Genomic DNA, 21,778 nt, shown 5'->3' with positions numbered 1-21,778 from the left:
TGTTATTATTACTCTTTGTTGCAAAAGCTCTCACAGCTGCAAAGGAGTAGAACCAGGATTCGGACTGAGCAATCTGGCTCCAGGGCCACCGCACTTGACTCAGCCACCCCCATTCGTGACTCTTCTATTCTAGATGGGGCTAAGTCCCCCTCCTCCATTCCCATCATATCCTATGTAGTCTCCCTCTGAGCAGGTCTCCCACATTTTCCTTGTGTGTTCTGTCAGTTGCCCATCAGCTTTTGGAGAGCAGGGTCTGTCTGTCATCTCTGTAGCCAGAGGCTTTCTCCTGTTTGAGACTAACCAGAACTGGGGACCTATCCCCTAGAGCAGTAAACACACTGGAAAGGCATCCCGATCCAGGGGCATATAGTAAATGCCCCCCATGGGTCTATAAGCCCTGCCATTCCATCACATCCAGCTTGAGCCTCTGATCTATGGATATGTGAGGATTCTCTGTAGGGAAGGCTCAGCTCAAAGGCACAGAACGGCTCTGCACAGCTCTATATAGGCAGCTGCTGCCCAGGCTGTGAGCTGGGGAGACGGTGGGGGGCCTTGGGACTTAAACATCATAACTTTGAGTGCTGCCACGCTGTTTATACAATTTGGAGGGGCTGGAAGAAAGGTGTTCCTTGCTGTTGCCCAAATATTCCCACTTAAAAACGGGTAAGAACCACTTAAGTGACCAGCAAGAAAGACCTAGCAAAGTAAGCCCTACAGTAGAGAGCTGTGCATCATTAACCAACCAGGCGGTGAGGTAAGAGTTAAGAATATGGGAAAATGCTCAAGCACAAAGGCAAAGAACGAAGAGAATGTAATTTTGACTAGAGTATCATCTCAATTTTTTTTTTTGGAGGGTATACGTGTGCATAGAAAAGAACAGGGGGCTCTTTGTGAAAATCATAAGATTTTATAGGTGACTAATCTTAAGTTTCTTTTTTATATTTTTCTGTCCTTCCTAATTTGTGTGTAAAAGTATGTTTTATTACAATTAGGAAAATGGTTAAAAACCTTATAATGGCCCCAAATGAGATCGTTAATCTATTTTCTGTGTATTCTCTCTTCTCCTGTGGGGAGCTTAGCTGCGATCACACAACATAGCAAATCGCTGGGTTGGAAGCCTTGGTTGGCATTTCCTTTGATTCTAGACTTCAGGGGCTGTGGCTCCAATTGCAAAATCTCCACTGATTATCTGATCCAGAGATCTAAGGCCTTGAGGATAGATCATCTCTCATCCTAGTAGGAAATAACGAAAACTTCAAACCTTAAAGCCCCTTGGAACAAATGGCTACCAACACGTAAGCCTTGCCCGTTGCTGTGGTGCTTCGCATTTTCCAGCGTGCCTTCTGATGTAATCCTCACAGTAACAGGGAGGAGCAGTTGGTGGTATTGTCCGTATATTACAGGCAAGGGAGGGGCTTGTCCCAGCTCCTGTGGTGAGGACCAGAACTTGGACTCAGCTCTTCTGACCCAGCTCCTTCACCTGCTTCGTTGACATCATCATGGCGACAAGGAAGCAATCTTGATGCGCACCCATGGATAGCACGGGGTTGGTCCTCCCATGGGATGCCCTCAGGGGGCTGTGCAAATAAGCCTGTGTTCCCTTCAGAGCAAGTGGGGCCAGGCAGGGGCTCATTAAGAGAGCCGGGCTGGGCACTGGGAGCCATAAAGGATTAGATTCGCAACACCGCCAAGATACGGAAAAACTTCACCAGTGGCCATAAACCTGAGATTGGATTCTAAAACTAAGCCCTTGTAACTCCAAACCAGCTTCCAACTTGTACTTGAGGCCCTGCTAAGTTTCTTCTCTCTCGCACCTGTCCCTTTCCCTTTCCCTGCCATCATGTCAGTGAATGATGTTTGTGAACATTTTTGCACCCTCCTATATCATAAGTTCTTTTAAGGGTAGAGACCAGATCTTATTTATGCTAGTATCGTCCTATCGCCTAATGCATGGTAGCCCTGTTTAAATAGTGTGGGTCAAAGCCAAGACCTAGACTCAACCCCCAGACATCATCCTAAGAAGCACAAGTGAGAACATGGTGACAAGGAGAAGGGGACTGGACTCAGAAGCGGAGTGCCTAGAGAGGGGGCCTTCACCCTCGCTCTCTCACTGAAGCCTGCTGGATCCAGCAACCACCTCCTCAGGGTGTGGCTTCTCAGGTCAGAGGCTCAGGCCAGCAGATCCAGAACTTTCTTGCTTCAAGAACCATTAAGCCTAATTGTAGGAAAGAAACTGGGGGTTGCTGGAGTGGGGGGTGGGGTGGGAGGGATGGGGTGACTGGGTGATAGACACTGGGGAGGGTATGTGCTCTGGTAAGTGCTGTGAATTGTGCAAGACTGTTGAATCTCAGATCTGTACCTCTGAAACAAATAATGCAATATATGTTAAGAAAAAAAAAAAAGATTGCAGGAGGGGAAGAATGAAGGGGGGGAAATCGGAGGGGTAGACGAACCATGAGAGACGATGGACTCTGAAAAACAAACTGAGGGTTCTAGAGGGGAGGGGGGGGGGAGGATGGGTCAGCCTGGTGGTGGGTATTGAGGAGGGCACATTCTGCATGGAGCACTGGGTGTTATGCACAGACAATGAATCATGGGACACTACATCTAAAACTAATGATGTAATGTATGGGGATTAACATAAGAATAAAATAAATAAATAAATAAATAAATAAATAAATAAATAAATAAATACCTAAAAAAAAAAAAAAAAGAACCATTAAGCCTGAGAACTGTGCATTGGGCTTCATCCCGATGCATCAAGGATGTTCCATGGGCCAAGAATATAAAACGGGAATGGAACAAACTAGTCTCCCAGGGAAAGATGAATAGGTACTCTCAGTTACATTCTTTTTTTTTTCCTTGTTTTTTAGTATTTCCTGATCTTCCCCTCAGTGAACTTCAGAATGTCTGCTAATGGGACCCTCTTCTCTACAACAGAATTTGACTTTGAAGCAGGACACAAAAGGTAGCCTTTGCCAATGACCTTGCTGAAGTACCGTCTATCTGAGGGTCAAGGAGCAGGCGTGGTGCAGCCTGTGGGCTGCAAGGGAGGCCTCGAGTGGTTTTCTGCCTTCCTGCTGAGTTCAGAGAGCAGTGAGCCCCTAGAAGGAAGAGGGACTAAGGCAATTATCTGGAAGCCCTCCTTCCCCGTCCCAAATCTTCATCTCCACATAATAAGAATGGAGGGATGGGAGAAGTGTCCCCAGGAATCTGGAGAATTGCCTCAGGTGCCTTTCTGGCGTGGGAGAGGCAGCTGTCAGAGCTGCTTGCTAACATCAGAGCAGCAGGGGGGAGGCGAGCAGGTGGCTGACGAAAGAGGTGAGGAGAGACCAAGGTTTGAGGATAAAAACACACAGGGTGACCTTGGCTGCTCACCTCACCAGGCTAGTTCCTCAATCCCTGGGAGCCTTGGTCTCCTCACATGGGCGTAATACACATCCACAGGGATACTGTGAGGAAGGACAGAGACAGGGTGTGCAACGTGGCGGACGTGAGCAGCCCCAGGGGGAGATGGTGGCCAGGAATAGCAACTATAGGGAGAGAGAGAAGGGGAGGGGTGGGTTTGCAAAGACGAGGAAGGAAGGGTCAACACGGCAGCTCTGACTCGATGTGTGCGTCTGTAGGAGGGTGGCCAGAAAGGGGCAGACCCTTCCCTCCCTCCTCCCAGCCCATTTTCCCCCACTCCATTTTGAGGTAGTGTCAGCAAAGCCTGAGTCCCTCACTCGGGGGTGGGGGGTCTCCCCGACAGTTTCCATCTGGTTGCAGGAGTGAGAGACAGCCAAGGGCTCGAAGCCTCCACAACGCTCCAGGTGAACATTGTGAATGTCAACGACGAAATCCCTCGCTTTACCAGGTAGGCCTGGGGGCGAGCCGGGCTCCTCGGGCCGCAGCCGCCATCTCTCCTGGGTGGCCCGGCTTTCTCAGATGCATTTAATACAACACAGAGGGATGCCCTTTGCCCTGGCCCGGAGGAGAGCCAAGAGGCCTGAGATCTTCAGCGTCCTTTCTCTGAGCCTCCAGATGTTCCCCCGCCACCAGCTTCACTCCCCTTTCCCCTGCACCAGGGGATGGCGGGTATGGGGGGGAGTGGGGAGCAGGGCTGGACACGACGCCCCTGGTGCGGGGCTGGCCGCTGGGCCTGTGTAAAAGGTAAATACGCTATTGTAATAGAGGTACTGCTATAATAGAGTGTTCAGCATGAATAATAGCAAAACCCTAGGGCACGCGCCATCAGTCAAGGCTCTCTAAAGCCCACTCTCAGATTGAAGCGCTCTCTGACGGAGGAGAGGTCTCTTTCGATGATGCCTAAGAGGCCTGCCCGCTGCGGGGTGTTCTAGATTTCTTCCCGCCATGGTGGGTCCAGAAAAGAGATGTGGCTGTGTCTGGAACTCCTACATCCAGCGGAGGTGAGGTAGCCTGCGAGAATGGGCCTGGCACCGGCCCAGGCACAAAGAGCAGAGCCAAGCCTGTTATAGATCGGGATTCCGGAGGGGAAGATGAGATTCTGAGCTGGCAAACGACCCTGCAAGCAGCCCGGCTTCCTGGTTACCAGACTCCCCCTGCCCCAGCTGCTGAGGGGGGCTCAGGAGCCAGCCAGAGCCAACCGGCAAAATCACCTGCCTGGTAAGTGACAGTAACTGCTTTCGTGGCTGTGAATAAATCCAGCTCAGGAGACTCCACCAACAGAAAGCCTCTGGGGCCCCAGAAGCACATAGAATGCTTGCAAAAGCATTCTGCGATCAGGAGGTGTGAAGGCCACCCTACTCACAGGTTAAGCTGGCGCCGTTTGGCAAAACCCAGCACCGCTGTGAAACTTCCGGATGTGCACGGTCTCCAGCCCAGTGGCCGGGTGTCCACGTGGAGGAAGGAACAGCAGGTGCACTCCCACACCACGCTTCCCAGCGAGCCCCGTGGCCAGGCGAAGCTCTGAAGGTTGGCGCAATGCGCTTCTGCTGACCGGTTCCTCCAGGAGCCCGGCACAGGCAGTTTATAAATAGCTGGGACATCCCAGCCTGGATTCAGACTCAAGTATTCGCGGGCACAGCCATGCAGACTCACGAGTAACCCGCAGGGGCAGGCGACGGCTGCGTGTGAGCCATGCCGTCTGCCACGTCGCTCCCACATTCTAGTCTGTGAGACGGAGAAGCAGGCTAACGGGGTTGCCAGGGGGGAAATAAGTTCTCCCAAGGGGCAGACCACCTGGTTTGGATGACGTCTTCCAAAAGAAAGCAGTTGGCCTCCGCAAAAAGAGAACATGGCCTTGGCCGGTTGCTGGGGCCCCCAGAGATAGGTCTGGAACTCTGGTTCTCCTTTTTGGTTTGAGAGATGATCCCGTTAGGCTCCATGCCAGAGACATGGTCTGTGTGACCGTTTAACCATTTCGTAACAAGTCATTGGGCTTTATGGCAAACAGCGACCCATGGATGTTGGCAGGGATGGGTCTGCAAGAGCCTGTCCCTGGAAGGACTGGGGCAGAGGGGCTGCCCTGACTTCACCCAGGTTAGAGTCGACCTCATCCCTCAGCCACCACAGTTTGCAAGAGTCTGCACGGTTTCAAAGTAGGTACTGACTTTGAGGGCTTTCATGGTTCCCTTGAGCCATGGTCCTTCTTTTCCTTCCAAATCAGTGTCAGGACGAACCATAATTTCTTTAATTCAGAATTAATGCAATTAAACCCTCAGACTGATTCAGCTATACTGAGTTTGAGGGTGAAGCAAAGCTGCAGAATGTGGAAACAACTCTTCTATCTTTACTAGTTGGTAAAGTCCTACAATTAATACAACCAAAGCGAGTGCTATTTCTGTTGTCGAGAGCTCACCATTTTATCCCTGGGTGGTGGCAAACATCTGAATGCCTTGTGGACTCCCGATGTGTACTCGAGGATTCTGCTATTATTACGGCCGAGCACCTTATTATAAAAGTACTTGACTTACATTTACTCTCTACGTAGCAAGCACAATGCTTGCTGCTTTGGCAGAGCACTTTACCTTAGGCTTGAGCAGTCTCTCTCCCACTGCCTGTTTCTTTTGTATTTACCCGCCGTCCTTTTCAACCTGGTGCCTCGCAATGCATACACACTTTTATGCACCTACTGCATACTCATCCATAATACTGAAGCCATCCTCTGAGATTCATGCCCTTCCCCATGAATGTGGCCACTGGCCCTTGACTCCCCCTCACCTGGGCCCTGGTAATCCGGTGTTATGGGGGGGCAGTAGGGAACAGGCAGAGGGGGAGACGGGAATGTAAGTGATATCAGAGCTTGACCCTGTCGGGTGGCTGCAGGGCCCCTGGCTGAATAGATCTTAACTGTGGGCTGAGGGTCACACCTTTATGTTAAATGGTATTTTATACACACTTGGGTCTTGGGTCCCCAGACCAAATAAACCAAAGATTTTTTGCCTTCTGCCAGGCTCAATATCAGGTGAGCCAAGGAGAGAATGGTATACCCGAGGAGCTATGCACTCACCAATAGCCTGACTGGTCCCCTTCATGGAGACCTGATTTCCTGGTGCGCCCGGCGGGGGGGCAGATGAGCCTGCAAAACGGGGTGCCTTAAGCAGTGCACTGTGGACATTCCCTGTGGTGGGCGCTGACCCCTGCACTATAGGGGTGTAGCTGCATCCCTGGGCTCTATCCCCTAGAGACCAGTAGCAGCCCCTGCCTCCACTTGTGACAAACAACATAATCACCCCCAGCTGAGAAGCACTGTCTTGGAAGAAGGGGATTCTCCACCCAAGGTGTTCTCTGTCCTATGGCAGCCTGGGTATCTGTGGTTGTCACCTCTGGTGATTCCTTATAGGAGCTCTTCTCAAACTTTAAAGCGCACACAAATCCCTTGGTCATCTTGGGGAAACGTGGATCTCAATTCGGCAGTCTGGAGCTGGCCTGAGTTCTGCATTCAGATCCAGAACCTCCAGGGGGCCTGTGAAACATGCGGGGACCACACTCGGAGTAGCTTGGCTAAGGGCTGAAGATATAGCAATCTCTTTGTTCGAAGTTAACGGAACCCATTCAAAGTAACCAAAGAAAAAAATAGAGTATGTTAGAAACAGAGGCTCTCACATAATGGACGCAAGGGCTGAGTCTGGCTCTGGGAGCTGGGGCTACGTCCCTCTCTCCTCCGGCTCTGGGTTTGGTTCCTGCCATCCCTGCCTCCCTGGCTCACCCTGCTTTGTCTATTCCTGCCCCTCGGTGGGTTGCAGCCCAGACTCACCGAGAAAGGGGTCAGGCAAGTAAGTGGATCAATGGGCAGCCTCAGTGAGGCCCTGGGTGGGGAGAGGCACAGAGCCTCTGGGGTGGCCTCTCAGCCTGAACAAGATTACTGTCCCCCCAGTAGAGCGCACTGACAGGAAGTCACCTCAGGAATGGGGGGCAGACCCACGCCCCAGGCAGGAGCCCCGATGAGCGAGGGCCTCCTTGTAGCCTGTCTCTGCCTGTCTCTGTCTGATGTTAGCTGGATGTCCCCTCTCCCTCTCCTTTCTCTTCCCTCTGGTCCCATCTACCCTGTGAGGAGGATGAGACAGAACTGCAGAAAAATTCTGAGCTCACAAAACGAATGTGATCATTTAGACCTGAGATATAATGTTCCCCTCTTAAGGAAGGGAAAATCCAAGCTTAGGAAGCTGGTAAATCAGAGGGTGATGATTTGCCCCACTGAAATGATTTTCCCTCAGCAGAAGGATTTCCTGCAGGGTTATTCTAAACAATAAGCCTCCCTTGGTGCATGCAAAATTACTCATTTTACCCAAGTTGTGTGGTTAAAACTTCGAATCTCTCTGCCTTGTTATCAGCCTGTTCCCAAAGCAGTGGAGGCCTGAGGAGGATGGGTAAGTTGGCGATTTGGGGTTCTCTTGTAAGAGGGCATCCTTGGAGGGCAGTGACCTTGACTTCTCTGTTCAGAGAGCTGACCTTGTGATAAATGCAACTCAGGAAGGTGTACAAGTTCTCTGCGTAAATTCTGCTTCCGCAGGCAAAACAGAACAAAACAAAAAAGACAATGAAGAAATAAAAAGTATTTATAAGTTTATTACCATAGCGTCTGGTGGCAGCCAGGCGATGGGAGCCAGGAAACTGTGTCCAGATGGATTTTTTTTTAAAGATTTTATTTATTTATTTGAGAGATAGAGTGAGCAAGAGAGAGAGAGAGAGCACAAGCAAGAGCAGAGGGAGAGGGAGAAGCAGGCTTCCCAATGAGCAGGGAGCCCGATGTGGGGCTCGATCCCAGGACCGCAGGACCATGACCTGAGCCGAAGGCAGTTGCCCAACTGACTGAGCCACCCAGGCGCCCCTGTCCAGATGGATTTTTAAAATCACTCAGGGAGCTTTTGCACAAGAACTGGAGAGGGAGAGATGGCTGGATAGGCCGAGTATCCTGATGATCAGAGATGTGAACGCCAGGGCCGATCCGAATCAGTGTCAGGCGTGTGCGGAGTCAGAGCCGAGGCGACTGTACATGGTGGCACCATCAGGGACGTGATCTTTGGAAACCCAAAAGCCGCTCCCCCCGCGCTCCTTTCAGCTGCTCACTGCTTTCTTGGAGCATGTGGATGCAACTTCAGAAGCTCAGTGCTATATTTAGCACTAACCAAAATACCCACCTCGCCGACTCCACCCTCCCATGCCCCTGAAAATGAGCTGTGTCTGCTGTTTTTCTGCTCCAGCCCGGCGCGAGTGTACACGATTCCCGAGGAGCTGGCTTCAGGCACCATTGTGGCCAACATCACAGCGGAGGACCCCGATGACAAAGGTTTTACCGGCTTCCTCCTCTACGGCATCACGACCCCTAACCGCTATTTCATGATCAACCAGTGTAAGTCACGCACACACACACACACACACACACACACACACACACTTCCGTGCATCTTTTAATTCAGCCATTTGGATTCTTTCACAAATATTTTTATCTGTCTTCTGTTCTGGGGCATGCCTTTCTGTCTGGAGTATCATAACTTACCAGGGTAATAGATGCATTAAAAGCAGCTGACTTAGGGCTCAGGGAAACTGGACAGGGTCCCAAGGGGACGAGCTATATCACTCCTTCACCTTTGAAGCAGGTGTCTCTCTAACAACGGATGAGTTCACTATCCTGAGGGTACCTGGAAGTCTTCTGAAAAGAGGATCCAGACCAGCACTGTCCAAAAATAAACAGGGCGGGAGCCGCGTATGTAATTTTAAGTCTAGTAGCCACATTTTTAAAAAGTAACAAGAAACAGGTGAAATTAACTTCACTAAGGCATCTTAGTTATCCCAACATGTCCAAAATATTGTCATGAACATGTAACCAATATCTTAAAGTTATTAATGACGTATTTGATGTTATCATTTATTGTACCAAGTCTTGGAAGTTTGCTGTGTATTTTTTATTTACCACACATCTCAGTTTGGATCAGCCACATTCCAAGTGCTGAATAGCCACATGTGGCTAGTGGTTACCATACTGGACTACCTTGATCTAGAGCAATCTGCTGGGCTGCTGGGAGTTACCTTCCCATCTAAGTATGTCGGTGCAAGAAGGAGAGTTTTCCCCTCTTAGAACACCCATCTTTTATTGGGGTCTTAGCACATACCAGGTGCTATACTAAGCGATCCGCATGTATTCCATTTTAAATACCCAGCACAACAACTCAGCGAACTATCGTAATCCACACTTTATAGATGAGGGAACTAAGGCTTAGAGAGAGACTTGGACAGGGTAAATGACTTGTCCAAGGCCTCACAGCTTGTGGGTGTGAAGCAGATTGAAACCAAAGACTGCGACCCCAGAGACCACTCCTAGGCGATACCACCTCGTAAGTTCTCCCTTATCCCATCCTTCCGAAGGACTTCACTGTACATGATGACTTTGTGGAGGCCAGCATCGGACAATCCCAGAAAAACAATGTGTTATTTGCCCCATCGGCTTTATGGCAAAGGATGCCTGGTCCCAGGAGAGGCAGGCTAAGGCAATAATTGTGCTCTATCTTGAGCATTGCTAGCGTCCTATCATCGAGGACCTCACTCAGCCAATGATGTAAGGATGGACAACCATGGTTTAGAATTCGGTTCACTCTAGTATTGCAAATGTCACTTTTAAGAAATGCAGTGGTTTTTTGGAACAACTTTATTAAGACGCTGGTCGCAAGTAACAGAAATGAAGGTAAGCCAAACCAGGCATGAGAGAAAAAAAAAGATAAGGGATACCTAGCAACAGGATCCTGGGGATCCCACAAGAACCGGTGGGTGGGTCACAGGGTGGGAACCAGGGCTGCCCCATCCACCTTGGCAGCGAGGGTTGTGGCCTCTGATCAGTAGCTCCACTGTTAACCTGACTTGTGTCTCTCGGTGACACGTTCTCCAGTAAGAGAACGCAGTGGGTCAAGCTGACTGGAGTCAGCTGTCTACCAGTCTGGTCAACTCTGGGCAAGGCCTGCTGCCAGGGGCCCAGCCCTGAAGTCTGAGGTGAAAAGTTCTGGAAAGGTCAGGCTGGGTATCCCAATCAATGTCTAATATAGGAACTTACCTTAGTTTTTTAAAAATGTGTTTATATAGAGGGTATTCTCCCTGCAAGCCAGTCCTCACACCAGAATGATCTTTCCAATTGCCTCCAAGTCTCCAAAGAGTCGTGTTCTCACCTTTGCCTTTTCAGTGACCGGTACGATCCAAGTGGCCCACAGGCTAGACCGAGATGCAGGTGAATTAAGACAAAATCCCTCCATTTCTCTGGAAGTTCTGGTGAAGGACAGACCCTCAGGGGGTCAAGAGAATCGTGTGCAGATAACCTTCATCGTAGAGGACATTAATGACAACCCGGCCATGTGCACCAAGACCACCTTCAGGTATATTCACGTGCAGGGTGCCCCCCTCCTCAGTGCTCAGTGGGCCTCGACTTTTTGGCTTCTCTGGCAGGAACTGAAGAATCATGGGCATCCAGGACATGCTTCAATAACAGAAGCCCACCTGAGGTGTCCGATTTCGGAGACTGGTTTTCCTTTCTTGATCCTTTTCTCCTTCCTCTCTTCATTTTCTTTCCTTTTCCTTGTTTCCCTTCTGCACTTTCGTACTCTGGCAAAAAATACATATATATTTTTTTTATTTTGCTCTCTCCTATAGCATGTTCATCTTTGTTTGTGAAGCGTACCACAGAGACCCTCTGTGTACTGTGCCTTTTCTTTCTTTTTTTTTTTTTTTTAAGATTTTATTTATTTATTTGAGAGAGAGAGAATGAGAGACAGAGAGCACGAGAGGGAAGAGGGCAGAGGGAGAAGCAGACCCCTGCTGAGCAGGGAGCCCGATGCGGGACTCGATCCCGGGACTCCAGGATCATGACCTGAGCCGAAGGCAGTCGCTTAACCAACTGAGCCACCCAGGCGCCCTGTGCCTTTTCTTTCTTTATTGCCACCCGTGGCAAGACGGTGCTGTTAGTTAGCGTTATAATAGAGACTTGAGACTTAGGATTAGTAGCCAGGAGCTCCCCGAGAAACATGCCGCCAGTAATAGGAATAAATCACACCACGTATTTACTTAAAACAAAGCAAAACATCTAATTCACCCTACACAACTTAATTGCTGGGAAACCAAAGGCAACCGAAAGGGAAAAAAATGCAGAAACAAGTTATTTTGTACATTTTGACCTATTCTTCGTGTCACAACCTCTTCAGTGTTACCTAAAGTCCCTCGTGATTCTGTGTTAATACGCCTTTTGGTGAACAGCACTCTCTCTCTCCTAGCTATTTTGTCTAAATGCCACACGAGTCGTTCCCAGGGTTGGTTTCATCTCTGTGGCTTCCTACTTGCTAGTCTCCAGTTTCTCGGGACCGTGAAGGTGGCTCCTTGTGGGTGGGAGGGCACCTGCCCAGTGACGCTGGCTGACAGCGTGCCTGCATCTGGAACAAGGCTCAAGACCAGAGCTGGTCCCCCTTTCAGATGTCCCCATGGAGAGAGTCTTCCTCTGAGGTCACCTTTGACAGGTTCTGCAAGGTCACTTTTTAAGCTCTAGGTGACTTTGGACACAGATCTAATCCATAGTGTGGTCATGCAAAGGACCCTAGGACAAAGGACAAAGGTTGTTGAGGGTTAGCAATAGAACTATAAATTCCTTTATTATGCTTATGAATGTCTTCCTGTTTTCTCAAATGGCACGAAGCTAAAAATCAGTGCGGCCTGGAGTCAGATAGCAAAACAGTTAAACCTGTTTGGATGGGCCCTATCTGCCCCTTCAGATCCAGCTTCCAGACTTCCCCACCCTGCTCTGTGCCCCGGGAGTATGGATATGACCTATATGGATATCAATTGGCTCCCTCGCCCTGCAGCTTCTGGTTGGCCAATGGGAAGCTCTAGAATGAAGGGGAGAGTCAAGTCCGGGTATTTACCCGCTGGCTCCCTGCCTATCAGCTGGAGAAGTCCCTTCACCTCCCGGAGTTCCCAGATTGCACATGGCAATCTCTGTTCTAGCTTCAGGAACTGCTCCCTCCACTAAACCCTTCCTAGAATCACCTTAATTTGTCATCTGCTTCTTGCTGAGGCCCTGATCAAGTCAGTAAGAGCCTTGACCATGTGATAGGTTTCTATCCCACCCCTAACCTCAGAGTCTGTTTGATGGGTGGGGCTGGTTGCCACGTGTTGTTCGGGCTGTGACTTCTACACTATTCCACTCATAAATGGAACCCACTTCTGTTAACTGAGCCTGGGCCCTGGGGTTGGAGTCGAGATGCCATGCAGAGTCCCACTTCTACTTTCTTTGAAAATCTAAACCTAGCGTTCTTGGGTGGCTCTAGTGCATGGGGGATTTCCTGTCCTCATGCCCTGCCCTTCTAGGCCCTCCTGCTCTTCTTTGTTCCCCTACCCTGAGAGGTGGAGGGCGTGGGCTGAGGAGTAAGAACTCTGGGAATCAATGACTGGCGAGGACTGTGCTGTCTCCAAGCTTCCTTGTCCATTTCCTCCCTGCCCGGTGCACTTCCCCTGTGGTCCCGGCTCCCCTGATGTGTGGCATGAAGGCTTGCGGACCGCATTCCATGTTGGCTGGGAAAACCACAGTTTGATGATCCAAGACTGTCCAGGCAAGCCCATGCAGAGTCCCACTCTTGTTCATCTCTCCAAATTAGCCTTGAAGGTCAACGCCAGGCAGTAACTAGACTAATTGTACTGATTACTGAAGGTAACTCTAAACAGTGTTCAAGTCCCATTTCTGGGCTTTTCCAACACGCAGGCATCCTGTGAAAGCCAGGATCTGAGGAGGGGCAACAAAAGGGCTCCTTCCTCTGCAGCCTCAGGAGGTGGAAGTCTTTATTCCAGAAACCCAGCCTCATTTGCAAACTCCAGGGGCTGGGAAACCTGACCCGGTATCGCCTGCCACCGATCCTTACCACCTTCCCCATTCCCACCACGCCAGAGCACACAGGTGGGTCCAAACCAAACCGAACAGGACTGGTGGTGCCCCCAGCTCTGACAACATGCGTCCCTGAATATTTATTCCTTCTTCAGGGCTTTTGGCGTGGTCCCTGCTGGGGAGTTTGGGAGAGCAGGTGGAAGAGAGGGAGAGGGCGCCAGCACCCAGTGGGTTGGAGGCAGGTGGCTGCGTGCCCGGGCCCCTGCTGCCTCCGTGGGTTGCAGGGTCCTGCAGGCTCTCAGGCCAGCCTGGAGATGGAAGCAGCCCTTAGCACGGAGGCCCCTGCAGCTTTCCCAGGCTGGTGATGAATGAGCCCGGGGCCTGAGGGAGGCATCAAAGGCACCGTGACAGCCCCCACTCTGGTTGTAAATTGTCCCGCGCTTGGCTGAAAGCGCTTGGCAAGCTGTTTGTGAGCCAGAGGCGGAGAAGGTCAGTCGGCTCAGACTGCGGCTGGGCCAGTCACCTTTGCACGGGGAGGGAACGTGGTCAGATGGCTGGGAGCAAGGGCAGCCGGCCTTTGAGGCAGGCCTTGATGAATGAGGGGGAGTGGTTTTCCAAGTCATGCGTTTGGGGGAAAAATACCAAGTGTCAGGGAGGGAAGAATGAAAAGAGCACTCTAGGCAGCCCCGAGAGGCGGAGAGCAGGCAACGTCTGGCTGCAGGACGCGGGATTCTTTGGATGATGCAACACTCTGGCTTCCGCAGAGTCGGAATCAAGGTCTGGGTCCCCAAAATGTCTGTGGGCCTGGAGATTCATTGTTGGAACTTACAGTCAAATTTCCTAACATAGACAATAGAGAAGCCTGCCTGCCTGCGCCAGCTTTCTGGGACAGGTCTGGAAACCACTCTGAACCACTCTTTCTTCACCTGTGAAATGGGGACAAGAATCTAGAGCCCTTGAAGATGAGGGAAACAGAGGTAGTGCTTTTAAAGTACTTGTTCAGATACAGCATATCGTTGGTGTTTAATAAGTGATATCTATTCTAAGTACTTATAAATGAAACCATGACATTGTATAGTCAAGACAGGAATGGAAATGTTTGGACCCCAGTCCCGCTGAAACGGAGGCTGTCTCTGCCAAAGGGCACCTGTCAGAGAAAACGCTTTCCAGGAAGCAAGCCCAGTTATTCTCAGCAGCCCAAGACCCTCCGTGCTGTCAGGCATTGCTCTGCCTTCGCTGAGCCCAGAGCCCACGTTAGCTGCCATGAAGAGATGATGTGGGATATAGAAGGGAGCAGAGTTTAGCTGCAGAGAGAGGTGATAGTGTAGAGGATTAGGGAACTTAACACATGCTAGTCTGGTGCTCTGAGTACAGGACACCAAGACAGGATCAAATGTGTGAGGCTTTTATTAGGGGACACTGCTGGGGGAGAAAATGGGGTGAGCTGGACAAGGCCGGGAGAGTCGTCAGACCTCAGCAAAGGGAAGAGGGAAGGAGGATGGACAGAAATGTTCTAGCCTGCTGTGTAGGCTCTGGGAGGTTTGGCTAGGGCATCGAGGAGTCCTAGCGCCAGAGTCCGCGGTCATCGGTCGGGAATGAGCCTCCCTTAGTATCTCTGCGACATGCGGTCGCAGACACATGGCCTACTGCATATGAAACAATGGATTTCAGAACACAGCAGCATAGGGTCTGTGTTCAGGTATGGTCCTTGGTTGAGCGTCTTCCAGACATGTTCTCATGGCAGCCACGATGTATTTTTCTAAGAGAGAAATGATTGAGGTAGACAGCAAAAACCAAACCAAACCACACACCAGCCACAGATTCCTCTCTGTCTGCACCCACACCCCTTTACGATGGGATTCTGCCATTCCTCCCATCGAGAGATGGGTTCCTCTTTCTACTCCTTGGATCTGGACCTGACCGTGTCGGTTGCTTTAGCCACTGGAACATTCACAAATGGGACGCAGCCGAGGCGCGAACGGTATGTGTGCATTGGGGCTTGCCCTCTTTTGCTACTTTTGGGAACCTGAGATGTCCATGCGAAGAGCCTGGACCCGTCTCATGGAGGGTTATCGACGACACGAAGCAGACACCTACTGCCCTCCCGCCACGAGACATGTGACCGAGGCCATCCTAGACCAGCCGGTCCCCGCCGGACGGCCAGACAACAGAGGTGGGCCAAGCCAGACACGAGCCCAAAGAACTCATGGATAGTCCTGAGTATTGCAAGAAATAATAAGAGGCTCCTTTTAAGCCACTACATTTTGGGCTGGTTTATTATGAAGCAAAAGCTAACTGACATGATTTATGTCTAGATTATAGATGGAAAACCTGAAACCTGGAGACACAGTAAAGTCCCTGAATGAACTGAAGCCTAAAGGTGTTAATCACGCTTCCTCGGGGCGTCCCACACCGAGCTCAGCTGGACCAGATGGCTCCGAGTGTGCGGGCAGCTTTCCTCATTTGTGCTACTGGAGTCAGCCGAGATCGGGACACCCGAATTCAACCCTTGATAAAGCTCTCTTGGGTGAATGGCACTAACATGTTAGGGGGTCCTTTTATGATGTCAAAGTCCATTAGAACACAAGTGGCGGAAATCCCGAGTTTCAAAGCGTGGGAGGTGAGGAGGGCAGGCACCCAGCGATTTTCCCTAACCAGGTCATAAGCCCCGGGCAGGCAGGGCAGGATTCCGGATTTCTCTTACATTCTTCTTCACGGCTGTGTTAGCCTCCTAAGTCACCATTCCCTCATTCAACGGATGTTAGCGCGTGTGCCAAGAACAGAGCAAAGATTTCTGTCCTTGTGGAGCTTCCATTGCAGGCGGGGAGACCGGAGATAAACAGGATAAATAAGTAACTGTGTAGCAGATGGGAAAAGGGTAAGTGCTAAGAATTTAAAATAAAGGGGGGCAGCTGGAGAGGGAACAAGGGGCGGGAGTGGCTAACGTTGAGAGAAGGGCGCCAGGGTGGCCTCCCGAGAAGGCGACGCTGATTGGAGACTCAAGAAAGTGAACGAGCAAGCCGGGTGGGCATTTGTGGGAAGAGCATTGCACAGCTGGGGACGGCCTGAGGTCAGACTTCCAGGAGCATGGGGGGGGGGGGCGCGGAGTTCTAGGAGCACCGGGAAGCGTGGTGGCGGGAGCCAACAGGGAGCGCTGCGGCAGGAGATGAGTTCAGACCGGTAAGGCGAGGCAGGGCACGAACATCACGAAGAGCCCCCTCGATCGAAGTGAGGACTTTGAGTGAAATAGAAGCCATTTGGGATTTAGGAGCAGAAGAGTGGCGTGACCTGACAACGTTTTAACAGGATCCCTCTGGTTGCTGTGTTAAGAAGAGTCTGAAAGGAGGCAAGGGCAGAGCAGGGAACCCATTAGGCCGTGACTGCAATCACTGCGGACTAGCTTTGAACTGAAATTAAAGCAGAGGTGTCTAGCCTAGGGCCTATGTCAGGAGGAGCACTCAATCACCGTTTGTCGGGGAAAATATTGAATCGTGTCTTTTCCGCAGCATTATGGTGCCTGAAAGAGCGGCCAAGGGGACTTTGCTTCTGGACCTGAACAAGTTCTGCTTTGATGATGACAGCAAAGCACCAAACAACCAATTCAACTTCACCACGCCATCTGGAGTGGGGAGCAGCGGCAGATTTTCACAGGATCCAGCTGGCTCTGGGAAAATCGTGGTCAGTTAATGGTCATTGCATCACTGAAAGGGCATCAGGGAAGCTGGTGTAACATGCATAGAGCTTTTGCTGCCCCGTAGAGGGAAATTTCCAAGGTAACTCCCTCTCAAAGCGACTGTAACTGACAAACGTAACAGTGACTCTGTTTTCCCCATGCGCCCATTATTTTACCCAAGTTCCGGGAATCATTTGTTATGCATAGTTGTGCCTGGGTGCTAAGGACTGGATTCTTTGCTGCAAAGCTTGCAGTTGGCATGCCTGTTCCGTGTGCCCCTCAAGGTCATGTTAGTGCCCTCCGGGCTCAAGCCCTTTGGTTTACCTGGGGGCTCATCTCTGGCCCAGAGAAGTGTTAAGTAAGAGAAAGGTAGTCCAGCTCCCCGGCTGTGGAACCACTAGAGACCCAGCAGAGAATGAGGGGTTGCCGGTGTGTAGCTGGCCCCCTCCACAGCAGCTCCACAGGGGCAAACAAGCAGAATTGGAAGACATGAAAGGCAGGTCCCAATGAGCTGTGGAGACCTTTACCTACAGGGTTCCCGGTGGAGGGTGATGGGGAAGGAGGAGAGGGAAGTGAAAGGGCAGAGGGGTCAGGAGTGGGGGGTCTGAGAGTGGGGAGTCTCAGAGTGGGGGGCCTAGGAGTGGGGGGCCAGGGAGTGGGGGGTATGGGATTGGGGAGTCGGGGGAGGTCTTTGCATCAGGGATAGAGAGCCTCAGGGAGAACCAGCAGCCCACTAGGCATTCTCTCCCCACCTCCCATCCCAAGCCTTTCTTCCACCCCCAAGAAAGTCTTACCAATTTTATGCACACATGTCAGCTAAAAAATAATTTCTATTTTTTCTGTTTAGGAAATTAATACAACTTCACTGTAGAATGTAGAAAACACAGAACAGCATTCTCAATAGTGAGAACCACTATTAACATTGTGATGTGTTATCCTCTTGTCTTCTTCCCTATGCATACATTTTTATGAATATGCCATACATATATGCATAAATCTTTTAAATGATGGAAATATCCCTGCCTATAGGATTCTATATTGTGCTTCTCTTCAAGTAACCTGAAGTCTTGAGCTTATGCTGTTGGGCACTAGTGCTTGATGAACGTCTTTAACATAGATTCTCCTGCTAAATTCTTTTGAATAAATTCTCTAGCAGTGAGCAAAGGTATGGATGTAACCTGTTAAAGCTCCTCTTACAGCAAAATGCTTTGCAGAGAAGGTTTTGCAATTTATATATCCACTGACAGTACATGAAAATGTCTCTGTCAGTTTAATTAAAAGGATTGTTTATTCTGTGTAATATGATATCTCTGTTTTAATCTAGTTGATTGGTGACCTAGATTATGAAAATTCAAGTAATCTAGCAGCCGGCAATAAGTACACCGTGATAATCCAGGTGCAGGATGTTGCCCTTCCTTACTATAAAAGCAAGTATCATTTTGATTTATTTCATGAAGCATCTTCTTTGAGTAGCAACAGCTAAACTGTGCTAGGCAGCACTTGGTATTGGGCTAGGCATTTGTGTTCAAAAGGAGACTTCAAAAACCCGAACACTTGGGAATCAGCCCAGCCTCCTCCTGTCCTTTGCCAGGCACTTTTGATCTGTCTCTGAGTTCTTTCTTCTGTGTCACCTAAAATCTCAAGGATCTGCTGCCCACCCCGCCCCGCCTCCCTCCTCTAGTAGTGCTCAACGCAGAACCTCCCCTTTCCTGGCTCAATTACAACACTAAGTCTTTTAAGGATCCTTCTGTCTGGCTTTTGTCTTGCCCCTTTCCAGTGCACCCTCCACATTCTGACAGTGATTTTCAGGAAATGCAAATAGCATTATATTACTTCTTCGCTGAAAGCCCTCCATGTGTCTCCCCATAGCTGTCAGTTCAAGTTCAAACTCTGGCTTAGCACACAAGGACTTTCATCTCTGGCCCCTGCCTAACTCTCTGGCGTCAGCTCTGGTTGCCCATCTCTAAGCTTCCCTTTTTCCAAACTGCAGTTTCCCTGAGACAGTCATGCAGTTCTCTAACTTGGTATCCTCGCACATGCCCAGAACCACCCCACCCCCCTGCACCCCTGCTCCACCCTGGCCCGTTTGTTTGAACTCTAAATATCCCCATGAGCCAGCTTCTTGCACTTCCTCCAGCATCCGCAGTGACGTGTACACATGTTAAGCCAAAGGCAAGTAACTACTCTAAGTAAGCATCGCGAAGGCAGGACCCACTAGGTCTTCTTCACCTTGTATTTCCTCCATTTTGCACAGAGCCTGGGACACGGCAGGTGCTTTAAAAATGGTGAATAAACACATGTGTGTGGGGGGGGTGTTGCAATTTAATTTTTTTTTTCTATCTCTGCTTTCAGACAACATCTACATTTATATCTTCACAAAGCCCGAAAATGAGTTTCCTCTTGCCTTTGACAGGCCGTCCTACGTATTTGAGGTGTCAGAATTAAGGCCAGGTAAGGAGCCGACAGGACACAGATCCCAGGGCTCCTGATGGACTCCTTCATTCCACGGAGCAGAAACCGCCTTCAGCTCAGGGGCCCTGAGTGGTGTTGTGCATGGCAACTCACAGCTCATTCGTGTTTATTGCATCTCTTATCTCTTTTTAAATTGTCCTCACTGCTGAGGAGCTCTTCAGGTGAAACCTAGATTTTGGAAAACTATTGTTTAAGCTGCGTTTCTCCGAACCCCTGATTGCTTCCTTGTCTGCGTGCCTGATTCCGCTCATCTTTCCTTTTTGTGGCCTAAGTTTTCCCTCGGTCTCCACTGTGATTTTTATCCCGCTTGCGCAGACAATGGAAATTTAAAAATAGAGAAGAGCTTTCCCATTTGTAGATTTCCTTCATTTAAAAACAAAATAAAGACATTTTCTCGCCCATAACGGGATTCCCTGGAGGACTCTTTTGTGCCCTCTATTCACATCTCCATTTCTGCGGGTTCTTCCCCTCTTTCAGCTTCAGCTTCTCCCCAACTCCCCTGACTTCAAGGTGGGACCCTTAACTCTAGTATAATCCCATTCAGTCCCACTTTTGATCCTTAACTTTGATACTTCCTCTTCTTCTCTATTTAGCCAACCAACCAACCAACCAACCAACCCAAACACTCCCTCTAAAATGATCTCCTCTCCATATTAGTTTCTGTTTTGAGGATGGTCTCCATTTCCTGGTGTTAAGTTTTAAACAAAGGGCAAAAAGGCTCTGAAGAGAATGCTTTTAATTCCTTATACCTCATCCAGGTATACAGATGCACAAATGCAGCAGGCATTTTAAGAATAAGCAAGCTTCTTATTCCTCACAGATCTTATTATGATTATCGATCACCTACTGTGGGTCAAGCACTTGGCGCTGGAGCTATACAGTTAAATAAGAGGTTTCTGCCCTTGAGGAGTGCAATGTATGAGAAAGAGCCACAGAACAAGCCAGCCAGAACTCCAGCAGCCCCACCAACAAGCTTTGTAAAATAAGCAAAATGGAGCAGTCTTTAAAATGCTATACTCCAGGGACGCCTGGGTGGCTCGGTTGGTTAAGTGTCTGCCTTCAGCTCAGGTCATGATCCCAGGGTCCTGAGATCGAGCCCCATGTTGGGCTACCTGCTCTGCGGGGAGCCTGCTTCTCTTTCTCCCCCTCCCTTGTGCTCTCTAGCTCTATCTCTCAAATAAATAAATAAAATCTTTAAAAAAAAAAATTCTAGGGCGCCTGGGTGGCTCAGCTGGTTAAGCGACTGCCTTCGGCTCAGGTCATGATCCTGGAGTCCCGGGATCGAGTCCCGCATCGGGCTCCCTGCTCGGCAGGGAGTCTGCTTCTCCCTCTGACCGTCTTCCCTCTCGTACTCTCTATCTCTCTTTCTCTCTCTCTCAAATAAATAAATCAAATCTTTAAAAAAATAAAATTCTATACTCTGATCATCGGTTGCTAAACCCTTTCAAAAACTGTTTATTTTTCATCTTGTTTGTAAGAGTAATTCACGCTCATAACAGAAAATTTGAAAGAGACAAAAGACATTCAGACAACACTGCTGCGAACCAAGTATGTGTGAGGATGTTCTTTGCAGTGTTGCTTATGATCACGTAGTATGAGCACATAATTGGCATGCTTGGAGTCTATATAAAGGCATGAATTGTCTTTAATGCCTTACTCTATGGCTTGGATCATAGGGCCAGTTACCTGGTGCATGCTCATTAGCACAATTTGATTTTAACAGACTTGAAGACATAAAACATACACTGTATGAGCAGCAAAGAGACCTCCAAAAGTCCTTCTGCCCGTGGTGATGGGAATGTGTGCTCCTGGAGTCTCCCCTTCCGCCCCTCCCCCAAAGCAGGACTAATCTCAGGTACTTTATTCTTTCAGCTCGAACCCGGGTGGGAGTAGTGCACGCCACCGATAAAGACTCCCCCCAGAGCAGCATCGTGTACTCCATCTCCACGGGAGGAGCCAGCCTCCAGTACCCAAACATATTTTGGATCAATCCCCAGACGGGAGAACTCCAGCTGGTGACGAGAGCAGACTACGAAACAACCCCCATCTATATTCTCAGAATCCAGGCCACCAATGGCGAGGACAGCAGCTCAGTCACTGTGAGTGGGGCCGTGGGTGTGTTCACAACAGCCCGACCGGTTGACTTAGGATCTTTCTGGCACCTTCCAGATGTGGCTGTAGCAATAAGGAATCTTAACAGGGCCCATCCCGCAGATGTAAGGGGAATGACTAGTGGTGTCCAGGACGGCACACTTGGACACAGCTAGCAGAGCCTAGGAAATAAAGATTGGCATCTGTAGGCCCAAGTTTGTGGGTGGCTG

At 49.8% G+C, this 21,778-nt stretch overlaps 1 protein-coding gene across 1 annotated transcript in view; it reads left to right on the top strand.

Annotated features, from left to right (window-relative positions):
* CDHR3 (cadherin related family member 3) overlaps window positions 1–21,778 on the top strand; it is a 57,899-nt gene that overhangs the window by 23,472 nt on the left and 12,649 nt on the right. The window contains 8 exon segments of the mRNA XM_021682898.1: window positions 2,874–2,968; window positions 3,752–3,856; window positions 8,667–8,815; window positions 10,634–10,823; window positions 16,819–16,990; window positions 18,310–18,412; window positions 19,338–19,436; window positions 21,330–21,556. Of these exon segments, the coding sequence (XP_021538573.1) occupies window positions 2,874–2,968; window positions 3,752–3,856; window positions 8,667–8,815; window positions 10,634–10,823; window positions 16,819–16,990; window positions 18,310–18,412; window positions 19,338–19,436; window positions 21,330–21,556 (1,140 nt within the window).

Source organism: Neomonachus schauinslandi, chromosome 12, assembly GCF_002201575.2.
Source record: "Neomonachus schauinslandi chromosome 12, ASM220157v2, whole genome shotgun sequence".
Taxonomy (NCBI): domain Eukaryota; kingdom Metazoa; phylum Chordata; class Mammalia; order Carnivora; family Phocidae; genus Neomonachus; species Neomonachus schauinslandi.
This window is presented reverse-complemented; position numbering and strand designations above follow the sequence as displayed.